Source organism: Marmota monax, unplaced genomic scaffold (genome assembly GCF_021218885.2).
Source record: "Marmota monax isolate L192 unplaced genomic scaffold, Marmota_monax_Labrador192_F-V1.1 WCK01_AAM20220418_F8-fsc00033, whole genome shotgun sequence".
NCBI lineage: Eukaryota > Metazoa > Chordata > Mammalia > Rodentia > Sciuridae > Marmota > Marmota monax.
The window spans coordinates 2,297,381-2,325,034 of NW_026694282.1; the positions used below are offsets into that span (position 1 = coordinate 2,297,381).

Consider the following 27,654-nt stretch of genomic DNA (forward strand, 5'->3'; position numbering starts at 1 on the left):
CTGATGGAGACCTACATGTATGTTTGTTGGATGAATAAATACAGTAGAGTCACATCTGATGTTGAAGCTAGGTTTTAGGATCAGCATATAAATAAAAAATCTTTGAATAGTTAAAAGTATCTTTATGTAGCCCTTAAGGAGCTCTTAACACAGAATATGTAAAGTTATTAGTGAGACATGATTAAATCCTTTTGTTGGTAATCCTTTCAGTCTTATCCAATTCGACAAACTGTTTATATTTCCTTTTATTATCTTAAAATGTCCCTATGGAGGGGCAAAATTAGAGACAACATTCTGAACAAATTATAAAACAGGGAGGTTTTCTTTGATACTGGAATATGTAGCCATTTCTTCTGTTAGGCACCAAATGAAGAGGTTAGTTTACACTTAGTCATCAAGTTGAATGAAAATGTTTTTTGTATACGAGGATTATCCATCCTCTCTTTCACCTTCTTATTAGAGTATTTGTCCTATCAGAGATATGTGGGAAATGAGAGTATCCAAATGCAGCAGCAGGTCATCTTGTTGCTGTTTTGTTTATGTCACTAATTACAGGCTTACTGCAGGTAAATGCTTATGACCTGGAGTGGCATCAGAACTACTGTATTCCAGTTGTTGGTCTCTCTTTGCTTTCCCTTCCCTGTCCCATCTTCTTCCCTTAATCTCTTTCAGAATAATTATAAATGGAATTCTTTTAAATCAAACATACCTCTACTTTATATCTGTGAATCACAAACCTGAGTGCTAATTATTTTAAGATAGTCTGCTTGACGCCAGTTATTTAACCCTTTATGTTCCATTGTTTCATTTATGGAACACACCTAAAAAACTTAAGCTGCAAATTGACCACTTATGACAACTTCAAAATGAATATTTATGTTTTTATGTTATTTTGAGAAAAATAATAAGTGAATGATTAGTGATAACATTCATTAATATTATTAGTGACATTAATATTATTAATTTATTACCATAAATTATATAACAAGCTCTACATAATGATTTTCAACCTATTTTAATATACCTGTGTCAATTTCATTGAAATATTAACAGAATTGAAAACTGGGTACTTGGTTTAGTTTGGGAGACTTTGGCTCACATTTAATGGGTTAAGGATGGCCTTTTGAATTAATTTAGCCACATAAATAAATTAGGCACATAAATGTACATAGTGGCTCAATCTCTTTAACAGGAGGAGGTGGTAGGTTCTGCATTATATAGCTTAATATTTTGATATAGTGTTGCATGGTAACGTGGAGTTCCCATTATATATATTTTAAAAAGTTGGGATTACACTAGGGAGACAGATTTTAAGCTCTATAGTGAAAGTTCATTCCTATTGCTAACTTATGAAGGAAAAAGATACAGAGAAAAATTTATTCTTTTTTAAAAAAATTTTTTTGTGGTTTTGGGGATTGAACCCTGGGCCTTGTGCATGCTAGGCAGGTACTCTACCACATAGTTATATACTCAGTCCTCACTTCTTTTTGAAAGAATTAAAAAACAAAAGCAACAGTCCAGTATGTTTTCAGTTATGTAAAATTCAATGGTACAGTAGAATGTTGTGTTAGTCAGCTTTCCATTATGGTGACAAACTACCTGAGATAATCAACATTAACAAAAGGAAAGGTTTATTTTGTCTGTGGTTTCAGAGGTTTTGGTCCACAGTTGTTTGGCCCTGTTGCTTTGGGCCTGTGTAGCATAGTGCATTGTGTCAGATATACATGGTAGGGGAGGACTGTTCACCTCATGGCTACTGGGAAGCAAAGAGTAAGAGGAAGGGGCGAGGATCTCAATACCCACTTCAAGGGTATGTCTCCAATGACCTAACTTCCTCCTACTTCTAGAAGTTCTACCACCTTCCCAGTAGTGCCACAGTCTGGTAACTAAGCCTTTAAACACAAGGGCTTTTGGGGGACATTTATTCAAATCACAACAAGTGCTATACAATTCACCTTTACTTTGCTTGTTTTTTATTATTACATTTAATAAATGATAACAATGACCTTATTTTCACACAAGGGATCTTAAGTTGTGCATTCTTTGATTTTTGATGTTGAAAATTTATAATTTAATAACATTAAAGCTTATTGGACTTTGTTTTAATGTAAATAGCAGTCATTTACATAGATTAAAATACTTTACCAACACTATGGACTTTGATAAGTAAGTGAAACATAAATTTTACATTTTTTTGATATTTCCCACTTAGTGGATTTTATGGAAAATCTAGAGATGATTACTGATATCTTTGTGGTGTAAGATAAAGAAAAGGGGTTTAGTTTGGGAGACTTTGGCTCACATTTTTGGCATAAGCCTACTTACTAGATACATGACCTTGGGCAAGTTACTTCTATGATTCTTAGTTTCCTTGTGTATGAAATAGGAATGAGAATACCTTACTGGATTATGAAGAACTAAATGAGTTAATGTAATTGTGAAATGCTTGCATGATGATGATATGATGATGATGAGATGATGATGGTATTCAGTTGTCATTGATGTAATTTTCCCTCTAGGGTTAACAACAGTTATAATGGCAAACATTTACTGAACATTCACAGTTATTAAAGGCATTATGATAAGAGTTGTAGAAGTATAGGCTTAATACTGTCATGTAACAGTGGAGTGCTTAACCTAGTAAGAGTGGGTAAATATTTACTGTTCAGAACTTTTATTTTCCTGCCAATATGCCTTTAAAATTGAGACAGAAATCAGTGGAGAAATACTTAATATACAAAAATTCATACAATGGATACTTTTTATGAAAAAACTTTACATTTAAGTTTGAAATGACCTAAGCTTGTTTTTCCCATTCTAAATTTTACTTTCAGGTTCCCTTAAATAACCAACCCTTACTCAGCTGGAATTTGATTTTCTTTTATTAAAATTAGTTAATATATAGCATATTCAAGTAAACTTGGAGTCCCATAAATTCTGTGGAAACAATGAAAATATTAATGTGAGAGTATTTTAATTATTAATAGGTTTACTTACCTATTATTTAAAACTCTTGAAATGGAAAGATTCTTTCAGCCATAATTTCTTTTTATTGTTAAGAACTCCACATATGAGGACCTTTATAAATTATTCATATTTTTCACATTTTCTTAGACAGTTTAGGTAATTCATAAATAATATTAAAGTAGCACTTAAATTATAAATGATGGTTTTCTATAACTTAATTCATAGCTGACTCTTTTAAAATATTGCCAGGAAATTCAACTTCTTTTTTTCCTGGTTATATTAGCTTTTTTTTTCTTTCAATTTTTATTTGTTCTATTTAGTTCTACATGACAGTAGAATATATTTTGACATATCAAATATACATAGAACCAGAGGAATATGAAGTTATACTTCATTTATGTATGATGTGTCAAAATGCATTCTATTGTCATGTATAACTAATTAGAACAAATAAAAAAACATACTAGACTGTAACATTGTTGTAGTTGTGCATGATGTGGGTTTTACTGGTCATTTATTCATGTATGAATATAGGAAAGTTATGTCTGATTCATTCTACTGTTTTTCCTATTCCCCTCCCTGTCCCTTTTCTTCATTTCCCTTTGTCTAATCTGGTGAATTTCTAACTGGCCCCCACTTATTGTGAGTTAGCATATGCATATCAGAACATTTGGCCTAAATTCAACTTCTTGGACCTCTACTTAGTTAGCATTTTCAATTGTGTAAAGTTTTTGGAACCTGCTGAATAGTCTAGCTGATGAAGTCCAGCAGAAGAACCTATGTGCATTCTGTCCGCTTGCATTTCTTACACAGAGGTCATGTACTTGCTCATTTTGTTATAGAATCAATGATGATTACCACCTGCAGGTAGTTTTTGTCTCTTGAGGTCTACAGTGCAGCCAAATGCAGTTTCCTTTATACTCTGAGAAAACATTACTGCCACATTATTACTTACATGCTATGTGTCACAAGAAATTCAGCTACCTCCTGTCTATTTTCCTTTTCTGAGGATATTTTCCAGTTGAGGGGGCTCTGGTGATTCTCTTTACTATCCTCTTTCTTTGGAATTTAAAATGCATTTTAACTATTTCTAGCTCAACTTTACCTTATTATCTAACACTTATAGGGGACCAGAACGAGTTTCACAGTTTTTATGTGAGGCCTAGAACAAATAGCATTCAATATATTTGAACACTTCTATGAGGTTCCTTCTTGTTCCATTTTATTTTTCTGTTGCTCACTTTCAGTTAGTTTACTGGAAAGGAGTAACCTTTTCTTTTTATACTGACAGAATTTAGAAGGACATTTTGAAAGACATGTGAGAATATGGTACCAATAGTCATAATGGCATTTTACAACAAGATCTTATAACATATGTTGGATTTTTTTGTACCAGGGATTGAACTCAGGGATGCTTCACCACTGAGTTATATCCTCAGCCCTTTTTAATATTTTATTTAGAGACAAGGTTTCACTGAGTTACCTAGGGCCTCACTAATTTGCTGAGGCTGGCTTTGAACTCATGATCCTCCTGCCTCAGCTTCCCGAGCCTCTGGGATTACAGGTGTTCGCCTCCGTGCCTGACCATATGTTGAAATTTTAAGGGTGGATTTTTCTTTCTTATTTGCTCATTTTTTGTTAATTGTATACTCTATGGCTTGTTTATAAAAGTAATTTGTTAATTTCCTTTTATCTTTTACAAGTGTGATAAAATAGTTATTTTTAAAAACTACATTTAGGTATATATGTATGTATATACCACATATATGTATACAGAAGCAGAAATAATGTGGTAACTAAGTTACCACATATAGGTGGGGATTTATTTAAAGAAGAATATGCAGTGTCACTACATTTAGAAGTGTAATTATTGTATTAATTATGCCTTTTAAATAGATACAGTTTTCAGGTTGGGGATGTGCTCAAGTGGTAGCATGCTCACCTAGCATGCGTGAGGCACTGGGTTCGATTCTCAGCACCACATAAAAATAAAAAGTAAAGATACTGTGTGTCCACCTAAAACTAAAAGTAATTAAAAAAATAAATAGATACAGTTTTCTATGGTTATAGGATACTTCCACATCTGTTGGCTTAAGAACTAGCAGAAGAACCTAGGTGCATTCTATCCACTTGCATTTCTTACGCAGAGGTCATGTTCCTGCTCATTTTGTGAGTTCTAACTAGCACTGTCATTCATTCAGTCATGAAGGTGGATAAATTATCCAATCTTTATTTTCAATTTATAATTATGTCACCTGCCTTCTGTGTAAGATTATTACTAGAAAAGAATAAACAAGTCCCTAAGGAAGATAACCTGAAATCACATAATGTTTTATTTAATTTCCCATATAAAATATAGGAAACCAAAATTGAAATGTATTTATATATTAATTATATTATGTAACAATATTTTCTGTTGTATATTTATTGTAACTTACTTAATTGCTTAACTCCCAAATTTTTTGACCTAGCTTATAAAATATATTTTTCTGTAGTTTCATCTCTAATTTGTTTATACAGCCACTTTGTAAATTTGGTGGTTATATCATTTTAGCTTTATACTTTTTGTGGCAACCTGCATAGTTTGGTCCACCCATCAGCCACTCAATTCTTGGTGACTATAATTTTTATCACATTCTAATAGGCTGACTATGGTATTATTTCCCTTTCCAGCATTATTTTTTGAGATATTTTACCCAACTTAATGTAACCTAGGAATGTTTATTCAGAAGTTACAGTAAGACAACAGTAAATAAAAAAAAAGTTACAGATATTTCCCCCCTCTAACCTAAGTGATGTAGCTTAATTCTTTATAACACTTGTATTGTTGTCTTGCCTTTCATTTCGTATGACTAACTTTTTATACCAAATTGAATAAGCCATTAGCTTTTAGTCTGTAGGAATGTGGATCCATAGATATTTCCCATTAGACAAAAGAAAATCTATAAAAGCGATATCCCCTGGGGCTTGGTCTTCCTAGCGGCCTAATGGTCTAAAGCACTGTCAGACTGTACCCTTATGAGAAAGAACTATGTTGGGTGATTCCCTTGACATCCAGAAACACTAATTGGAAAGATGTGCACATCCTTTCAGATGTCTTTACTTTCATACTATACCACATTTATTAATCAAATATTCTGATTCAGGGAATTCATTTTATGAATTTTTTATTTTTAAAACGATTACTGAGCAAAATTATAAACCTTGTATATCTTGTGTAGTTTTAAACTAGATCTTGCTGAAATAATGAGACATACTATATACTTAGAAATCCATGCCATTTTGGAAAGTTTTTTTTTTTTTAAATAACTTCACTTCAAAAAAAACTTCCACTGGTGATGGTTGTACAACTCTGTGAATTTACTAAATTCCTCTGAATTATACAAAGAGTGAATTGTGTGGTATGTGAATTATATCTTAATAAAGTTGTTAATTAAAAAAATTTCACTTCACAAAATGTTTTCATAGGTACAAAGTAATAGAATTTTCATTTATATTCACAATAAAAAAAATTAGTAGCCCTAACAGCTGGGCATGGTGGTGCATGCCTATAATCTTAGCTACTTGGGAAACTGAGGCAAGAGGATCATTCATTCAAGGATGGCCTGGGTAACATAGTAAGACCCTGTCTCAAAAAATATTATTAGCTCTAATAAACGTTCAGAGCTTTAGAAACGTAAAATTATGTATGACTTAAAATAATTTGTGTTTCTATTCAAAAGTAATTCATGTTTATTATAGAAATTTCAGAAACTATAAAGAAAAAAAGGTGCTTAAAAATAGCGAATCATATTCACATCTAGCATGTGTATTCCTAAACATTTACTTCTTAACTGTTTTCTTTGTGTCCATACTTTGCCAGCTTTCATGAGCAAATATCTTTTCAGGACCATTTTAGGAAAATAATCAGCTGTAAATATTTTGTTACATAAGAAGTCTAGGGAAAGCATTGGCTTTTTTCCGTGGACCATGAGAACTGTATATGAAGGGAAGCAATAGCATTATCTAAAAAGAAATACAATAAAGATATACTAGCTTTTGAACTAGAGTCAGTCTGAAATATTATAAAAATTTGCCATAAAACATTTTGGATTTAAAATTAAAACTGAAATTTTTGATAAATTATATTGACACATTGATTCTTTTGTAGGTAGAATATTTTTCTGCTTTTAAAAAGACTCTTGTTATCATATTTAGCATTAACTTTCTAACAGCTAAAATTGTTCACCACAGTGTTTAAAGATCAGGCTTTAGGTTTTTTTTTTTTGTAAATATTAAGACCTGAGTACAAAATGAGGGCTGTATTGTGGATTAAGTGAAATATCTCAAGGCTGTGCTGTTCTGATAACTGAACCTGAAGTGACCTTTCTCAGACACAATTACAGAGCTGTATGTTTTTCCTTTAATTTCATCAGGGGTTTAATTAGTATACAAATAAAACTTCCCTTATCTTCCTTTCTACCTAATTGGCTTGTCTTCGCTTATATATGAAGTATGTGAAAGTGGGCTGTAATTAGGGTGACCGTGTTAACCTTTTTTCCTCAAATGTACTGTTGCCTAAAGGCCTCAAGGCCTAAAAACAGTGCTTTGGATTATTGCTTTGCAATCACTATGGCTGTCCCATAGGTTTTCTCATGAGCAGAAGGGCTTTGGGTGCTGCAGGTTCCCACTGCTTAACAGGATCTTCATTCTTCTCCCCACTAAATGTTTATTGATTATCTCACTGTTCCAGGCTCAGCCTCCAACAACTTAATATCAGGTGACAGTCAGGAGAGTTCTCCAAGTAATTAGAGTTGAGCATTGGGGGAACAATTAGGAGCAGAGTTATTAAACTTGATTTATCCTATTCTCTCCTGAACAGTTTCTTGGATATCAGAACATCACACTTTCACAATCTACCCTGGTTGAGAAATTAGTGGCTAACCTGCTGCTTATCATTGTTGCCTTGCTGCCTAGAGGCACACCCTCTTGGTTTCAGTCATTCAGTTGGCAATATTAGAGTCCATAAAGTTTATCATGGGTTTTAATTAGATGAATCTGAACAGAAGAGAAGAAAAGCTGAACTTATTTTTTATACGTATAGTATATATTTTATATATGATATAAATGTAAGCATATACACACCTCTATTTTTCTTAAATAATTAGATACTTCAAAGGCAAACTGAAGAGTCCTATATAGTATTCAAAAATATTTGATTCTAAACTAACATACACCTCACAATTCAGTCCTTTATTATTTATAACCTAGACTGTTGATGTGCCCTATCTTATACCTTAGTGTAAAGAAAGATCTCAGAATATATTTATAATCACTTTAAATAAAAAAAAATTTCTTTAGAGTTTGGTGTTAGGTTTTTTAAAGATTCAGTTTTTATCATTAAAAAACGGTGAATTTTGAGCCACTTATTATATATTGGTGTTTTGTATACATCCCATAAACCTTGATGAATACAGATTCCTTGATGGTACCCCTCAACTCTTTAAGATGGAAATTGTATGTCTATAAGTTATGTAACTGTGATTTAAAAATAAGAACTATATTGTTTCTTAATTTTTACATTTGAGGAAGTATGATTTATATCACTTTGTTTATACCACTTTTTGTTCCTTTTCTATGCCACTGTCTACTGTTAGCTTTAGAATAATGTGGCTTCCTGTCATTGCTCCTGAGAGATGAAAATTAAAGAATGGAAACAAGATTTAGATATATAGTAGAAGGTTCTAATGCCATTAGTTATATCTTATTTGAAAGTATAATGTAAGATTGCTGAAAGTATAGGTTTACAATGGTCTAAGTTCATAGACTCTCTCAGATTGGACCAGTGACCTTCAACCTGGATAACCCTGGAAACAATATACTGAACCCTGGAGAGTCCCTTCACAAGTATGCACCTCTAGTCATGAGAGTTACTGAGCAAGAGAATTTGAATAGCTTGGAATAAATTTATTATTTAGTTGGAAAAAGAGTTCAAGCTTTATGCATGACTCGTGGTGAATCATTAGTTTTATCTTCATAACTGAAAACTACTATTTTTTTATTGCCTGGAAGATATTGGAAATACTGATTTTTAAAAGGACTCAAATGAGGTTTTTTTTTTGTTGTTTTTTTTAAATAAAGAAGTCTTGTGATACTTCAGTGCTTTTATCTATCAATATTGGCACAAAATTAGTAGGTTTAGAGTATTTTAAAAAAAATTTGTTATTTATTGTTTTATAAAAGTTGATTTGAATCAGTGATTATTTCCATGGTGGAATATTCTTTTTAAAATTTAAAGTATATTTAATTTTTAACTGATATATAAAACCATAAAATGGTACCTACTTATGAATTATAGATAATGTTTCACTACATGTATACATTGTATGATGTTTAAATCATGTTAAGCATATCTGTCTCCTCAAACATTTATCTTTTTTATGATGGAAATATTTGAAGTTCTTTCTCCTAGTATTTTTGACATGTATGGTACATTATTGTTATCTATAGTCACCTTATTGTACAATAGCATAAACTTTGTGCTTCTGTCTAACTATAACTTAAACTATAGGTCAACCTTGGACTATTCTTGAAGATGTGTTAATACTAAAGATTTAAAATAAAATTAAATGCCTAAGAAGTAATCACAGCTTGATTATTTTTAATATCTTGAATACTATTTGTCTAGCAACAACTTGTCTGCTTGAAAAATGAGATACTGAATTAAAAATCTTGTAACATTTTAAAATACCTGATTTGACTGATGATTTCTTTCAGTTCACCAGCATTTACAGTGAATTAATTGTATTAGCTCCAGGTAGTCAACTTGATATTTTATACTATTCATTGTGAATGCAATAAAAAAAGATACTTTTAGAAGAATTTTAAATATGAAATTATAGAATGTTGTTTATTCTTTACTGGGTTTGTGGAGCACTGTTGTGGATATTAATGTGTAGATAAACTCTGAGCAAAAAGAAAAATATTATGTGTATAATATGTGTTTGATTCACTGTACAACAAGTTTAATTGAAAAACTTTTAAATGTGCTTATTTTAGGGATTCCATAAGCAAAGTAATAAACAGTGTAGGAATCAGAAGATCTCTTAACACTAAACATCTATTTTGCACCCTAGAATTTTAAATGAGATCTAGAAAGTACTCTTTTAAATTGTTTGTGGTTCTAAGACCATTGGCCCTAAACTTTCCAAATAATGTTGTGTGATTGTATCTTGAGATTTTTGTCCTAAGTGAATATTTCAGATTAAAACAAATATCAGTAAACAATAATATAAAAACTTCCTGAAATATAAAATATTTTCTGAGGAAAACATTTATGGGCCACAAATAATTTTGAGTGCAAGTATTGTTTTTAACTTTCTCTAAAAGTTGAAGCATTTTGATCATATTTTTATTACTATTCTTGATATGAAAGAAGCAATTGAATTTTTTTGGAGTCTAATTTGTCCACTTAGATGTCTACAGCAACCTATTATGGACAAATACATAAAGAAAGTAGAGAGTTCACTACTCTTTTCTAGGTATCTCCTAGTCTACTTACCAATTATACACTCAACTCTGGGCATCTGATAGCTCTTCAGCTCTATTTATAGTTAAATAGACTCTAAATTTAAAGGGCTTTGTCCCCTGAAATTGACTTTTATTATTATTAAAAGAAAACACGACTTGAGATTTCTATAATCAGACAGTTTTAGTAAGAATACAGTTTATCTTGCAGTACTTTAAAAATGTTATATTTTATAGGCAAATATTTTTAAAAATCTTACCAGTTCTATTATTTCTAATTAGCAAATATAATTTTTTTTTTGTAGAAAATTTGTTAAATCTTGACGTGTAATGACCCAAGTCTACTTCTCAGTCTGTATTCTACTTTGTTTAATATCCTATGGCATAAATTGAAGTTAATTATCAGGGCTGACAAGTAACTCTGTTTTCTGTCTGTTTGCAGAGTCTCTCCGAGGCAAAGATGGAGCTGAGAAGAAAAGATCAATCTCTGCGTCAGCTCAATAGACATCTTACCCAGCTGGAGCAGGACAAGCGTCGACTGGAGGAGAACATCCATGATGCAGAGAGTGCCCTCCGCATGGCAGCCAAGTGAGCATTTGGACCTTGGGGAGATCACTTAAAACAGACAAAAGATCAATTCTTACTTTCATGCTCTGGGTTTTAGCCCTGGATAATACAGTGTTAGAAAACAAAAGTACAGCTGTCTTTCTTTGAAATTCTCTGATATATCCTTGAAGAAGAAAACTCTTAACTCAACATAATAAATGTATATTTTATTGAGAAGCCTAAGAAAAGTATAAGCTCTATATAACCTCTACGTGCGTTTTGGGCTGTGTTGCAGTGTTACATGCTTGAAACCGTGTTTTCAGTAATTAAAATGTAAGACTTTTTAGTTAAAAGTTTTGCATAGTGTCTACTGACACATATTACTTATCTCCTTCTGCCCCCCCCCATTTTGCTCTTATTGTAATATACTAATATTGCAAGTAATATTTGTATAAGGAAATTTTAGCGTATGATCAACATGTATACCATGACATTTTAAAAATGCACCAAACCATTATTGATCTTGGAAAATTAATTTAATTTTATAGCTGTATATTCCATGTAAAATAGAAAAAAATACAGTTTTCTAGAAGACAACTATGTAAATGTGGTGAGAGTGTTTTTCCTTTACCAGATAATCAAGTTGACATACACTATGAAGTTCAAATTGAACAGTTCTCTTGGGCATTTTTATTTGTTTCCCCACAACAAATTTGATATACTACCCTTTGCATACACCATGACTTACAGGAAGTCTATTTAGAATGGGAATGTATGAATATGTAACAATAAATCCCACCAGTATGTACAACTACAATATGCTCATAAAGAATAGAAAAAAAAATAAAAACCCTCTCACAAACAGTAAAAAAAAAGAAAAAAAGGAAAGTCTATTTGAGAGTTAAAGAGACATTGATTTTAATAAATTTAATGTCTAAATTTGGAATTCTGAATTTCTACACAAAATACATGATAATTAAAAAATTTTCAGACAAACTTGTAAGCATAAAATATTATGAATTATGAATATAGTCTGTACACTACAGAATATAGTCTGTAAATCACAGAATAGGGAATCTGCAATCTTAGGATATCCATAATCTTTGCCTTTGGGCTTTTGGCATTGCTGAAAGATAAAGATGAATTGACACAAAATCCAAATATTGACGTTTGAATATCCACCAGTTGGTTTTTTGAAATTTGTAAAGCTGTGCATCATCTTGTTAGGTGTATATAATTGTCTTTTTTAAAAATATAAATTTGGCTAAATCAGTTTTTGCTGCCCTGTTCAGTCTCAGTTTTCTCATTTCAAGTGAAGAAGCTAAGCCTAGATAGTTTCTAGTAAGTCTTATGACTGAGTAAATTCTGAGATTAATGAAAACAGGATTATAAAAACCTCCTGATTTCTATTGTGTTTTCACAACATTGCTGTTGATTCAGGACTTTGATATTTCTATGATCTTTGACCATGGGCATAGTTCTTATAAAACCAAGAAGGCTAATTTGAAATTTGGAGAGCTAATACATTATTTACAGTTTTCAATTTATAATTTACTATTAAGTTTTTGGCTTCAGCAGTTTCACTCAAACTTTTTATTTCATTGTAAGGGCTAGATGGAATATACAAGGTCAATAGGAGAGAGTAGTAATTTTGTATATTACTAGTCAGGTCATAGGATTATTTGTACAATTATTGTTTTGGTCAGCCTTTTGCTGCTGTGACCAGAAGACATGATGAGAACAATTAGAGAAGGAAAAGTTTATTTTGGGGTTTCGGTTTTGGAGTTATCAATCCATTCCTTTGCTCTGGGCCAGAGGTGATGCAGGAAATCTTGATGGAAGAGTGTAATGGAGGGAAGCAGAAAGAGACTCCACTCACCAGGGACAAAATATATACCCCAAAGGCATACCCACAATGACCTATTTCCTCCAGCTGCACCCTATCTGCCTTTCATTTACTACCCACTCAATCCCTACCAGGGAATTAATTAACTGATTGGGTTAAACCTCTCATAACCTGATCATTTCATCTCTAAACTTGCATTGTCTCAAACATGGGCTTTTGGAAGACACCTTACATCTAAACCATAATAATCATTACAGCACAAAGACTACATAGAAAAAATATTTTGCATGGTATGACCATTTATGTAATATTTCCCCACCAGTGAGATTTTAAAAGTTTTTTCATTATTAAAAAAAGAATAAGACTTTTTCCAGAACTTAAAAAAATTATCTATAATGTAATCATAACTTTTGTTTTCATTTTCTTAATTTGTGTCTAACCCTGCCCCCAACCCCTGCTGCCCAATTAGGATAGGCAAAATAAGTTAGTAAAGAGTTAAGTATGAAGGTGTATCAGTGAATATGGTTAGGTTTTATAACTTTAAAAGGGGTACAATGATAGCCAAATCTTATTTTTCAATAATTGTGACTTACACTGAAATGTATGATGGTTGTAGGAAGACTTCGTTTTTTACCAATATCTAATCTTTTCTTTTTTCTAGAGACAAAGAATGTGTTGCTAATCACATGAGAACCATAGAAAATATGCTTCATAAGGTATTGTAATATTTTTAATATTGTTCAATTTGTACTGCTATACTTTTAATCATTATTAACTGCAAAGTGATTCATTTTGTACCTGTCTTTAAAAACAAATTACCAAAAAGATACTTTGGAAATGACTGGAATTTTGCAATATAGAATGCCATATTACATTTTTTTCCCCCAGAATTCACTTTAGGTACTTAATAAAAACTGTTAAAATAGTGTTTTCCCCAAACTGGTATGTTGCACTTGCATTATTTGTGATTTTTGCTAAATGAACCAGAGGTCATTAAGATTCTTATATGTTTCAGAATGATAAAATGTTTGACCATACGGTCTAACTTTACCATTTCTAACTGTCCTGTTTATGCATATGTAGAGACATATTTTTATTTGGCAATATTATATACCTGCAACTAGGCAGTAATGTTATTCAAATTAATAACATTCTTATACCTTCTTACGTATAAGAATATGTTATTAAAGTGAATAATATATTTTATCTATTACTTTCAAATTTGATGACTTACAAATGATAAACTATTAATTTGTAGTGATGAGCAGCATAAGGGTTTTATAATATTAGTGAAAACTCAAGATGTTAACTGACTGTTTTGTAGCACTCTATTGGATTAAAAGATTTATTTATTATTTAAAAGTAGAGAAGTGATATTGATGTATTTCTGATATCATTTAAGAGACAATTTGTTGGAAATGCAAACATCTAATACTATTAAGATATTTGGAACTTATGAATAAATCACACTTAGAACAGTTTTGTGAATCAAATTTATGAGATATTGTAGTTTTATAAAAATCACTTACAGTATCCTGAAACTAACCTTTTTAAGGAGATATTAAATAAACATTATCAAGCTAATATTTAATACATTTTAACAGTTTAGGACACTTTTTCCCCCCTGTACGCACACCCATATGTGCATGTGTGGTTCTGGGGATCAATCCTAAGTGCTTTGTGCATTCTAGATAATCATTTTACCACTGTGCCACACCCTGGGCCACAGCTTACCATGTTTGAATACACTGGTCCTATTTTACATTATGAAATTGCCTAATATTATGTCTTATCACTAAAGGCATTTGGAAACAAATCTAGTATTTTGAGTTCTATTTTCTTATAAGTTTCTTTGAAGCCCTGGTTTATCCCTCTCCCCATTTCAAAACATTTAGCCGGTTAGGATAGTTTAAATATAGTCTCATCAAATCCGTGTATGCTACAAATATAAATTTGGATTTTCAGTGAAAGAGACATCTTTGGTTAGATTTTCATACTCAATAAATTTGGGATGAAAAAGTCTACGATGTCATATATGTGGCATATCTTTTATGCAGTTAATGTTGACTTTGAAATCCAATTGTTCATCTTCCTAGCTGAAAGAATAAAGAATGTTAGGTAGCAACTAACTTGGAGAACGGGCTCTGAGGTCAAGGAAGAACCATCATTTATATGATATATAATTGTACTTCTCCTTTCCTTATGAGAATGGCAAAGTAGATGTTTTGAGAATGATAAAGGCTGGTTGCAACAGGGTGATTATTATCACACAGTTTTTTAGTTGTAATTCAACTGCTGGTCTTTGTGTCAGATGGAAAGATGTGTACAACTGGCCTACAGCCTCTATAGATTTAATTTTGCTTTATGGCTTTTTCCTCCTTCAGATTTATTAGTTAATTATTTTGGTTTGTGTCTTTGGGAATTTCTATCTATGTAGTGTTTTTAAGTAATCAAAAACTTTTAAAGCTTGCAGTAAAAATTTAGGAAAGGCTAATAGATAATTAGGACAAATTCTCTTTATACTTTCTTTGAAGTATAGGTGAGAATGAATAGGTGATAAGGAAGTGGCCAGAGGGTCCCACTGAAGCTCTCTGAGAGGTGCAGGCCCACATGTCTTTATGCCTGAGTTTGCAGGTTTATTTTTCTAGCCACCTTGAACTTTCCCTTGTCATTTCGCTGTCTCAGGTTAACAAAGAGGAGTAGAGAAAAAGGGCCCAGATTCTTTCCATTTTTGCATGCATGGATTCAACCAACCACAGATTGAAAATATTTGAAACAAAAATTGCATCTGTACTGAACATGTACAGATTTTTTTCTTGTCATTATTCCCAATACCATAGAGTATAACTATAATGTTATTTATATAACATTTACATTGTATTAGGTATTATAAGTAATCTAGACATGATTTAAAATATACAGGAGGACCTGGGGTTATAGCTCAATGATAAAGCATATGCTTAGCATGCTTTGGGTACTGGGTTCAATCCAGCACCAAAAATTGAAATAAAATATGTAGGAGGATTTGTGTAGGTTATATGCAAATATGTGAGCATCCTTGGATTTTGGTAAGTTAGCCGGGCAGGGAGACTATATTTTTTTTCAAAGAAGCAGAAGTTTTATTCAATTACACCTAAATACATTTTTATTTATGCCAGTTTTTAATGTAGGTCAGGGGTTAATTTTTCATTAAGATACTCTTTTATTGCCGGGGGTCCAATTTCAGGTTCAGGGGTTAAGAAAAATAAGAGGAAACAAAGTCATTACAACTTTTTATGACATGCATTTTTTTATCTTATCTATCTATCTATGTATCTATCTATCTAGTTATTTATTTGTTTATATCAGAGATTGAACCCAGGGGTTCTCAACCACTGAGCCACATCCACAGCTCTTTTTATTTTTTATTTTGCGACAGGGTCTCACTAAGTTGCTCAGGGCAACTTGAACTTGTGATCCTCCTGCCTTAGTCTCCCAAGCCCCTGGGATTACAGGCATGTGCCACTATGCCCAGTTGATGGGTATTTTAAAAATACACTCACTCCTCTATTGAGTTGAATCTTTTGGCTGATTTTTATTTTTTCAGAAAATCCGTAATTATAAAACTTTTTGAGAGACCATTCACCATTTTAACCATTTTAAAGTACATAATTCAGTGACTTTCTTTATGTTCACAGTGTAGCGTAACCATCACAATTATCTTACTCTGGAATGTTAATATTACTCTAAAGAAACCCTATACCCATTAAGCAGTTACTTCTTATATCTCTTTCCCCTACCTCCTGACAAACATTGATCTGCTTCTATCTCTATGGATTTTCCTATTCTGGACATTTTGTATAAATAGAATCATGCAATATGTAGCCTCTGTTGCCTGAATTTTTTCATTTAGTATAATTTATTCAAGGTTCATTCATTTTGTGGCATGTATTAGTACTTCATTTCTTTTTATCTCTGACTGATATTCCATTGTAAGGATATATAACATTTTATTTATGCACATGTCAGCATGGGCATTGTTGTTTCCACTTTTTGGTTACCATGAATAATGCTGCTGTGAATACTGATGTACAAACTTTTGTTTCAATGCCTCTTTTTAGTTCTCTTGGGGATGTAGCTAGGAGAGGACTTACTGGATCATATGATAATACTATGCCTAACTTTCTGAGGAATGACCAAACTGTTTTCCACAGTGACTGTGCCATTTCAAATCCCCACTAGTGTGTATGAATGTTCCAGTTTCTCCACATCATTACCCATACTTGCTATTTCCATTTTTTAAAATGGCTATCCTGGTGGGTATGAAACAGTAGCTCACTGTGGAGTTTTTCTTTTTATTGTAATTATTCAATCACATTAATGGGCTTTACTATGACATTTCTATACATATATACATTATGCTTTATTTTATTCATCCTCCCTCTACTTTCTCTTCATCTCTCTTCTTGCCCTCCTGCCCCATTCCTTTCCCAATTGTCTCTCTTCTATTTTTCAGTTATCTTTTGTTTGTTTGTTTCCACATAGAAGAAAAAAACATGTCTTATATCTGGCTAATTTTGCTTAATATGAAAACCTCTAGTTCTGTCCATTTTGCTGCAAACTATGTGATTTTATTCTTCTTTATGGTTGAATAAAACCCCATTTTGTATATACAGTTTTTTAAAAATTCATTCATCTGTCAGTGAGCCCTAGGCTGATTCCATATCTTGGCTATGTGAATATTACTGCAGTAAACATGGGCATTCAGATATTTCTTTTGTATGCTGACTTTATTTTTCTTTTTGTGGGGAGGTATATATTTTCCAGGAGTGATATATCTGGACTGTATGGTAGATCTATTTTCTAAAAAATGAGGACACTTTTTTGAGGAAACTCCATACTGTTTTCCATAGTGGCTGTACTAATTTACATTACCACCAACAGTGTACAACAGTTCTTTTTTCTTCACTTTCTCACTATCATTTATTAATTTTTTTTGATAATAGCCATTCTGACTGAGGTGAGAAGGAATTTCAGTATAGTTTTGATTTGTATGTCCCTGTTGGCTAAAGATGTTAAATATTTAAAAATATATTTATTGGTCATTTATACTACTTTTTAGAAGTATCTGTTTAGATCTTATAGGTTGGATTACTTTTCTGTGGTTAAGTTTTTTTAGTTCTTTATATAATTTGGATATTTGTCCTCTATTATTTATTTATTTTTAAAGAGAGAGGAGGGGGAGAGGATTTTTTTAATATTTATTTTTTAGTTTTCGGTGGACACAACATCTTTATTTTATGTGGTGCTGAGGATCGAACCCAGCGCTGTGCGCATGCCAGGCGAGCGCACTACTGCTTGAGCCACATTCCCAGCCCTGTCCTCTTTAAATGAAGAACTGGCAAAGATTTTCTCCCATTCTGTAGACTGTCTCTTTACTCTGTTGATTATTTTATTTGCCTTGTGTTCTTTGTTGTTAATTTGACATAATACCATTCATCAGTTCTTGCTATTATTTCCTGAATTATTGGAATACTACTTAGAAATCATTGCCTGTGCCAACACCTTGAAGTGTTTCCCTTATGTTTTTATCTATTAGTTTCAAAGTTTCAGATCTTACATTAAGGTATTTGATCCATTTTGGGTTTATTTTTTGTACAGGTGAAAGATAGTGACCTTTTTTCAATCTTGTATGTGTGGTTATCCAGTTTTCCCAGCATCATTTGTTGAGGAAGCTATCTTAACTCCAGTGTATAATTTTTTTGGCACTTTTGTCAAGAATCAGATAGCTGTAGATGTGCTTGTTTATTTCTGGGTCCTTTATTGTTTTCCATTATCAGTGTGTCTGTTTTTATGCTAGTACCATGCTGCTTTTGTAGCTATGGCTCTGTAGTATATTTTGAAATCAGATATTGTGATGCCTCCAGTGTTGCTCATTTTACTCAAAACTGCTTTGATTATTTGGGGTCTTTTGTGTTTCCATATGAATTTTAGGATTTTTTTAAGTTCTGTGAAGAATGTTGTTTGTATTTTGAATTTGGAAATATGACCAATTAAACAATATTAATCCTCCAATCCAGGAACATTGGAAGTCTTTCCATCTCCCAGTGTCTTCTTTAATTTCTGTCTTCCATGTTTTATAATTTTTATTGTATAGAGGTCTTCTACCTTCTTGTTTGGGTTTATTCCTATGGATGGTTGGTTTATTTTTTAGGCTATCATGAATGAGATTTGTTTTCCTGATTTCTTTCTCAGTGAGTTCATTATTGGTATATTAAAAAACTGTTGATTTCTATTTATTTACTTTGTATCCTGCTACTTTGCTGAGTTAATTAATTTATCAGTTCTGAGAGTCTTTGGTGAAATCCTTAGTCTTGTAAGTGTAAAATCATGTTATCTGCAAACAGAGATAATTTGACTTTTTTCTTTTCCTATTTGTATTCTTTTTATTTTATTTTTTTTATCTTGCTTTTTTTGTTGTGGATAAAATTTAAAGTACTATATTGAATAAGAGTGGTAAGAAGAGACATCCTTGTTTCCTTCCTGATTTTAGAGTAAATGTTTTAATTTTCCCCCATTCATTGTAATGTTGGCTATGGGTTTATCCTGTATAGCCTTATCATATCGAACGCTTCTGTGTGAAACTATTGTTTTTGATTCTCAATTGCTGGTATATAGAAATAAAACTGATTTCACATGTTGGTCTTGTGTCCTGCAACATTACTAAATTATCTTTAATGGTTGTGAGTGTGGCTTCCTTAGGATGTTCTCCAAAAAAAAAAAAAATCATGTCATTTATGAATTGAGACAATTCATATCTTTCTATTTTGGATGTCTTTTATTTCTTGTCTAATTGTGTGGCTACAACTTCCAGTACAATGTTGAATAGACATGTTGAGAACAGACATTCTTGTATTGTTCCTAATTTTATGGGGAAAGCTTTTATTTTATTAAGCATACCATTAGCTATGGATTTTACTTAGATTCCCTTTATCAAGTTGAGGAAGTTCTCTTCCATTCCTAGTTTTTTTTAATATTTATCTTTAGGTTGACACAATATCTTTATTTTGTATTTATGTGGTGCTGAGGATCAAACGCGGTACCTCATGCATACTAGGCAAGCACTGTACCACAAAGCCACAACCCCAGCCCTGAGTGTTTTTTTTTTTTTTTAATCATTAAAGAGATTTTATCAAATGCTTTCTTTATATCAATTATGATGATTGTGTTAATTTTCCTCACTTTCATTATTAATGTTTTGTACTACATTGAGTATGTTGAATATCTACTCCTGGGATAAATACCATTTGGTTATGATACATAATCCTTTGCATGTGTAGCTGTGTTTGGTTTGCTTATTTGTTTTTTTTTTTCTTTTTTCTTTTTTAATTTTTTATTGTTGGTTGTTCAAAACATTACATAGTTCTTGATATATCATATTTCACAATTTGATTCAAGTGGGTTATGAGCTCCCATTTTTACCCCATATACAGATTGCAGAATCACATCAGTTACACATCCATTGATTTACATGCCATACTAGTGTCTGTTGTATTCTGCTGCCTTTCCTATCCTCTACTATCCCCCCTCCCCACCTCTCCCCTCCCCTCCCCTCCTCTCTAACTACCCCCTCCACTGTATAACTCTGAGGGTCTCCTTCCATTTCCATGCAATTTCCCTTCTCTCTCCCTTTCCCTCCCACCTCTCATCCCTGTTTAATGTTAATCTTCTCATGCTCTTCGACCCTACTCTGTTCTTAGTTACTCTCCTTATATCAAAGAAGACATTTGGCATTTGTTTTTTAGGGATTGGCTAGCTTCACTTAGCATAATCTGCTCTAATGCCATCCATTTCCCTGTAAATTCTATGATTTTGTCATTTTTTAATGCAGAGTAATACTCCATTGTGTATAAATGCCACATTTTTTTTTATCCATTCATCCATTGAAGGGCATCTAGGTTGGTTCCACAGTCTAGCTATTGTGAATTGTGCTGCTATGAACATCGATGTAGCAGTGTCCCTGTAGCATGCTCTTTTTAGGTCTTTAGGGAATAGACCGAGAAGGGGAATAGCTGGGTCAAATGGTGGCTCCATTCCCAGCTTTCCAAGAAATCTCCATACTGCTTTCCAAATTGACTGCACCAATTTGCAGTCCCACCAGCAATGTACAAGTGTACCCTTTTCCCCACATCCTCGCCAGCACTTGTTGTTGTTTGACTTCATAATGGCTGCCAATCTAACTGGAGTGAGATGGTATCTTAGGGTGGTTTTGATTTGCATTTCTCTGACGGCTAGAGATGGTGAGCATTTTTTCATGTACTTGTTGATTGATTGTATGTCCTCCTCTGAGAAGTGTCTGTTCAGGTCCTTGGCCCATTTGTTGACTGGGTTGTTTGTTCTCTTATTGTCTAATTTTTTGAGTTCTTTGTATACTCTGGATATTAGGGCTCTATCTGAAGTGTGAGGAGTAAAGATTTGTTCCCAGGATGTAGGCTCTCTATTTACCTCTCTTATTGTATCTTTTGCTGAGAAAAAACTTTTTAGTTTGAGTAAGTCCCATTTGTTGATTCTAGTTATTAACTTTTGTGGTATGGGTGTCCTATTGAGGAATTTGGAGCCCGACCCCACAGTATGTAGATCGTAGCCAACTTTTTCTTCTATCAGACGGCGTGTCTCTGATTTGATATCAAGCTCCTTGATCCATTTTGAATTCACTTTTGTGCATGGCGAGAGAAAGGGATTCAGTTTCATTTTGTTGCATATGGATTTCCAGTTTTCCCAGCACCATTTGTTGAAGATGCTATCCTTCCTCCATTGCATGCTTTTAGCCCCTTTATCAAATATAAGGTAGTTGTAGTTTTGTGGATTGGTTTCTGTGTCCTCTATTCTGTACCATTGGTCCACCCGCCTGTTTTGGTACCAGTACCATGCTGTTTTTGTTACTATTGCTCTGTAGTATAGTTTGAAGTCTGGTATCGCTATACCGCCTGATTCACACTTCCTGCTTAGCATTGTTTTTGCTATTCTGGGTCTTTTATTTTTCCATATGAATTTCATGATTGCTTTCTCTATTTCTACAAGAAATGCCTTTGGGATTTTGATTGGCATTGCATTAAACCTATAGAGAACTTTTGGTAATATCGCCATTTTGATGATGTTAGTTCTGCCTATCCATGAACAGGGTATATTTTTCCATCTTCTAAGATCTTCTTCTATTTCTCTCTTTAGGGTTCTGTAGTTTTCATTGTATAAGTCTTTCACCTCTTTTGTTAGGTTGATTCCCAAGTATTTTATTTTTTTTTGAAGATATTGTGAATGGAGTGGTTGTCCTCATTTCCATTTCAGAGGATTTGTCACTGATATACAGGAATGCCTTTGATTTATGCGTGTTGATTTTATATCCTGCCACTTTGCTGAATTCATTTATTAGCTCTAATAGTTTCTTTGTAGACCCTTTTGGGTCTGCTAGGTATAGAATCATGTCATCTGCAAATAGTGATAATTTAAGTTCTTCTTTTCCTATTTTGATGCCTTTAATTTCTTTCGTCTGTCTAATTGCTCTGGCCAGTGTTTCGAGAACTATGTTGAACAGAAGTGGTGAGAGAGGGCATCCCTGTCTTGTTCCAGATTTTAGAGGGAATGCCTTCAGTTTTTCTCCATTCAGAATGATGCTAGCCTGAGGCTTAGCATAGATTGCTTTTACAATATTGAGGTATGTTCCTGTTATCCCTAGTTTTTCTAGAGTTTTGAACATAAAGGGATGCTGTACTTTGTCGAATGCTTTTTCCGCATCTATCGAGATGATCATATGGTTCTTATTTTTAAGTCTATTGATGTGGTGAATAACATTTATTGATTTCCGTATATTGAACCAGCCTTGCATCCCAGGGATGAATCCTACTTGATCATGGTGCACAATTTTTTTGATATGTTTTTGTATCCGATTCGCCAGAATTTTATTGAGGATTTTTGCATCTAGGTTCATTAGAGATATTGGTCTGAAGTTTTCTTTCTTTGAAGTGTCTTTGTCTGGTTTAGGTATCAGGGTGATGTTGGCCTCGTAGAATGAATTTGGAAGTTCTCCCTCTTTTTCTATTTCCCGAAGTAGCTTGAAAAGTATTGGTATTAGTTCCTCTTTAAAGGTTTTGTAAAACTCTGCTGTATACCCATCCGGTCCTGGGCTTTTCTTAGTTGGTAGTCTTTTGATGGTTTCTTCTATTTCCTCAATTGGTATTGGTCTGTTTAGGTTTTCTATATCCTCCTGACTCAATCTGGGCAGATCATATGACTTAAGAAATTTATCTATGCCTTCACTATCTTCTAATGTATTGGAGTATAAGGATTCAAAATAATTTTTGATTATCTTCTGTATTTCTGAAGTGTCTGTTGTGATATTGCCTCTTTCATCCCGTATGTTAGTAATTTGAGTTCTCTCTCTTCTTCTCTTCACTAGCATGGCTAAGGGTCTGTCGATTTTGTTTATTTTTTCAAAGAACCAACTTTTAGTTTTGTCAATTTTTTCAATTGTTTCTTTTGTTTCGATTTCATTAATTTCAGCTCTGATTTTAATTATTTCTTGCCTTCTACTTCTTTTGCTGTTGTTTTGCTCTTCTTTTTCTAGGATTTTGAGATGAAGTATGAGATCATTTATTTGTTGGTTTTTTCTTTTTTTAAGGAATGAACTCCACGCAACGAATTTTCCTCTTAGAACTGCTTTCAATGTGTCCCATAGATTCCGATATGTTGTGTCTTTGTTTTCATTTATCTCTAAGAATTTTTTAATTTCCTCCTTGATGTCTTCTATAACCCATTGATCATTCAGTAACCTATTGTTCATTCTCCAAGTGATGTATTCTTTTTCCTTCCTTCTTTTATCGTTGATTTTCAGTTCCATTCCATTATGATCAGATAGGATGCATGGTATTATCTCTACTCCTTTATATTGTCTAAGAGTTTCCCTGTGACGTAATATATGATCTATTTTTGAGAAGGATCCATGTGCTGCTGAGAAAAAAGTGTAACTGCTTGATGTTTGGTGGTATATTCTATATATGTCAATTAAGTCTAGGTTATTAATTGTGTTATTGAGTTCTATAGTTTCCTTATTCAACTTTTGTTTGGAAGATCTGTCCAGTGGCGAGAGAGGTGTGTTGAAGTCTCCCATGATTATTGTATGGTGGTCTATTAGACTCTTGAACTTGAGAAGAGTTTGTTTGATGAACATAAGCTGCACCATTGTTTGGGGCATATATATTTATGATTGTTATGTCTTGTTGGTGTATGGTTCCCTTGAGCAGTATGTAGTGTCCCTCTTTATCCCTTTTGATTAACTTTGGCTTGAAATCTATTTTATTTGATATGAGTATGGATACTCCTGCTTGTTTCCGAAGTCCATATGAGTGATATGATTTTTCCCAACCTTTCACCTTCAGCCTATGTATGTCTTTTCCTATCAAATGCGTCTCCTGTAGGCAGCATATTGTTGGGTCTTGTTTTGTGATCCATTCTACTAGCCTGTGTCTCTTGATTGGTGAGTTTAAGCCATTAACATTTAGGGTTATTATTGAGATATGGGTTGTTCTTCCAGCCATATTTGTTGATTTATGTTACTAAACATGGTTTGTTTTCCTCTTTGATTATTTTCCCCCCTTTAGTGTCCTACCTCCTGGTTTGCTTATTTGTTTGAGGGTTTTTGCATCTAACTTCATAAGGCATATTGGTCTATAGTTTTTTTGTGATATATACCTGGCTTTGGGATTTGAGTAATATTGGCCACATAGGACGAGTTAGGAAGTGTTTACTCCTCCTCAATTTCTGAGAAGAATTTGAGAGAAATTGGTGTTAATTCTTTAAACATTTGGTAGAACTTATCAGTGAAGCTTTCTGGTCCTAGACTTTTGTTTTCTGATTACTGATTCATTGTCTTTATTAGAGGTCTGTTCAGATTTTCTGTTTCTTTTTGAGTCAAGTTTGGTAGAGGATGTGTTTCTAGGAATTGATTTTATCCAGGTTATCTGATTTGTTGACATATAATTGTTTATCCTCAAATTATTTTTGTTTCTTTGAGATCAGTGGTTATGTTTCCATTTTTATTCCTAATTTTAGTAACAATTTCCTTTTTTTCCCCTCAGTAAGTCTAGTTCAGGTTTGTCTATATTGTTGATCTTTTCAGGGGTTGACTTTTGATTTGTTTGATTATCTTTCTTACTCTAAATTTCTTTACTCTAAATTTTATTTCCTTCCTTCTGTTCATTTTGGATTTAGTTTGCTCTCCTTTTTCTACTTGTCCAAGATGGAAGGTTTGGTTATTAATTTGAGATCTTTCTTCTTTTTTAAGGTGGGTATTTATAGCTATCAATTTCTATCTAAGCACTGCTTTCATTGAATCCTGTAAGTTTTGACATGTTGTGTTTTTGGTGTTCATCTATATAAAAGTATTTACTAATTTCTCTATGACTTCTTCTTTGACCCGTTTCTTGCTTTTAGTGTATTATTTAATTTCTCAATATTTGGGAATATTCCACATATTTTTTGTTGTTAAATTCTAATTTCATTCTGTATGACTTGAATAGATTCTTTGATTTTAATTCTTTCAAATTTATTAGCTTGTTTTATGGTATAGAATATGGTCTATCTTGATGAATGTTAAATGTGTGTTTAAAAGAATGTATTCTGATTCATTAGAGTGTTCTATATGTTTCTGTTATGTGTAGTTGCTTTATAGGGTTTTTCATGTCTTTTAATTCCTTGATTATCTTATGTCTAGTTGTCCTACACATAAATGAAAGTATAATATTGAAATCTCCAAATGTTATTGTTGAATCCTTTCTCCTTTTAATTTTGTCACTTTTTGCTTTATGTATTTTGGGATTTTTTGCATATATATGTGGAAATTGTTGCATCTCCTTAATGGATTCATACTTTTATCATTAGTATCTTTGTCTTATAACAAATTTTTGTCTTAATGTTTATTGTGTCTGATATTAGTATAGCTATTCCAACTCTTTTCTGGTTACTGTTTGCATACATATCTTTTTAAAAATCTTTTCCCTTTTAATCTACTTGTGACTTCATATCTAAAATGAGTCATTTGTAGAAATTAAGCATGCTTTTAAAATAAAATTCTCCCAATCTCTTACTTTTCATTATAGTTTAATAAATTTATATTTAACAATATTATTGATAAGGAAGAACTTCTGCTGTTTTCCTTTTCCCTCTTATGTGTATTTATTATGAAAAGAAGGATCTGACGTTTCCCTTTTTCGCCTATTTTATTCCTTACTTCCTCTGTTAATGCCCTCTCCTTTTGCATTACAAAGATGTTTTCAACTCAACCAGTTTGATGCCTTCGCCTTTGTTTTACTGTATACTTTATTATCTTAGTGTTTACCTCAGGGACTACAATTATCATATGAATTCATAACAATTTAGTTCAAATTAATGACAACTTAGTATCCATAGTGTTCATTATTATATAACTGTAACCCTAGCCTTCTTGTTATTGTCACAGTTACATTGACATACCTTGTATGCCCATTAACCCAGTTTGTAATGATTATTTCATGTAGTTGTCTTTTAAAATCTATGGGGGAAAAGGGGGACATTAAAGATAAAAAATACATTAGTACTAGCTTTTATTTTTACCTATATATTTATCTTTATTGGTGTATTTTATTTTTTCATATAGATTTGAGTTACCGTCTAATTTTTTCCATTACAGACTGAAAGACTTCCAGTAGCATTTTTTTTTAACTTGGCAGATCTAATGGTAATAAATTCTCAACTTTCGTTTATCTTGGAATTTAAAAATGTTTCCTTCATTTTAATGTTTAAACTTTGCTGTGGTAAGAACACTAACATGATATCTACCATCTTAATAGATTTTTAATGTACTAGTAATATAATATTATTAATTATAGACCCAGTGTTATACAGCAGACTCCCAGAACTTACTCATCTTGCATAACTGAAGCTTAATATCCATTGATTAGCAGCCTCCATTTCTCCCTCTGCCACCCCCACTAATAACCATTATACTCTCTACTTCTGGATATTTATCCTCAAGAATTGAAATCAGAGCCTCTAGGAAATATTTACAGAGCTAAAATGAACATGGGAATGTAAATATTTCTTAGAGGTTCTGACTTAAGTTCTTGAGTTTAACTATTTTAAATACTTCATATATGTGGAATTGTGTAGTATTTGTCCTTTTGTGACTGGCTTATTTCACCTACCTTAATGTCTGTAGGGTACATCCCTGTTGCTGTGTATTGTAGTATTTCCATATGCCGTGCTTTCTTTTTCCATTTATTTATTGATGGAAAATTAGAGTGTTTACATAGCTTGATTTTTGTAAATAGAGCTAAAATGAACATGGGAATGTAAATATTTCTTAGAGGTTCTGACTTCAGTTCTTGAGGATAAATATCCAGAAGTGTAGTCAATGGATCATGTAGTAATTCTATTTTTAATTTTTTAAGGAGATTCCATAATGTTTTCTAAAATGGTTTTGATTTTTATAGCCCATTTTAAGTCATTATATCTATAAATGTATACATATTATATATTTTCCTATTACATTATATGTATTTTAGAAATTAAGCTCCTATCAGATAGATGACTTGCAAATATTTTCTTCCATCTCATAGATAGCCTTTTTACTATCTTCATTATTTTCTTTGTGCAGAAGCTTTTCAACTTTTATATTGTCCCACTTTTCTGTTTTTCCTTTGGGTTTCATATCTATCAAGTTATTGCTGACACCAACGTCATTAAGCTTTTCTCATATTGTATGTTTTCTTCTAGGAGTT

At 32.4% G+C, this 27,654-nt stretch overlaps 1 protein-coding gene across 3 annotated transcripts in view; it reads left to right on the forward strand.

Moving 5' to 3' along the window:
- Ccdc171 (coiled-coil domain containing 171) overlaps window positions 1-27,654 on the forward strand; it is a 397,216-nt gene that overhangs the window by 246,570 nt on the left and 122,992 nt on the right. For all 3 annotated transcript variants that reach the window (XM_058586353.1, XM_058586352.1, XM_046467410.2), the window contains 2 exons: window positions 10,916-11,061; window positions 13,527-13,581. In XM_058586353.1, the coding sequence (XP_058442336.1) occupies window positions 10,916-11,061; window positions 13,527-13,581 (201 nt within the window). The remainder of the gene's footprint in view (window positions 1-10,915; window positions 11,062-13,526; window positions 13,582-27,654) is intronic.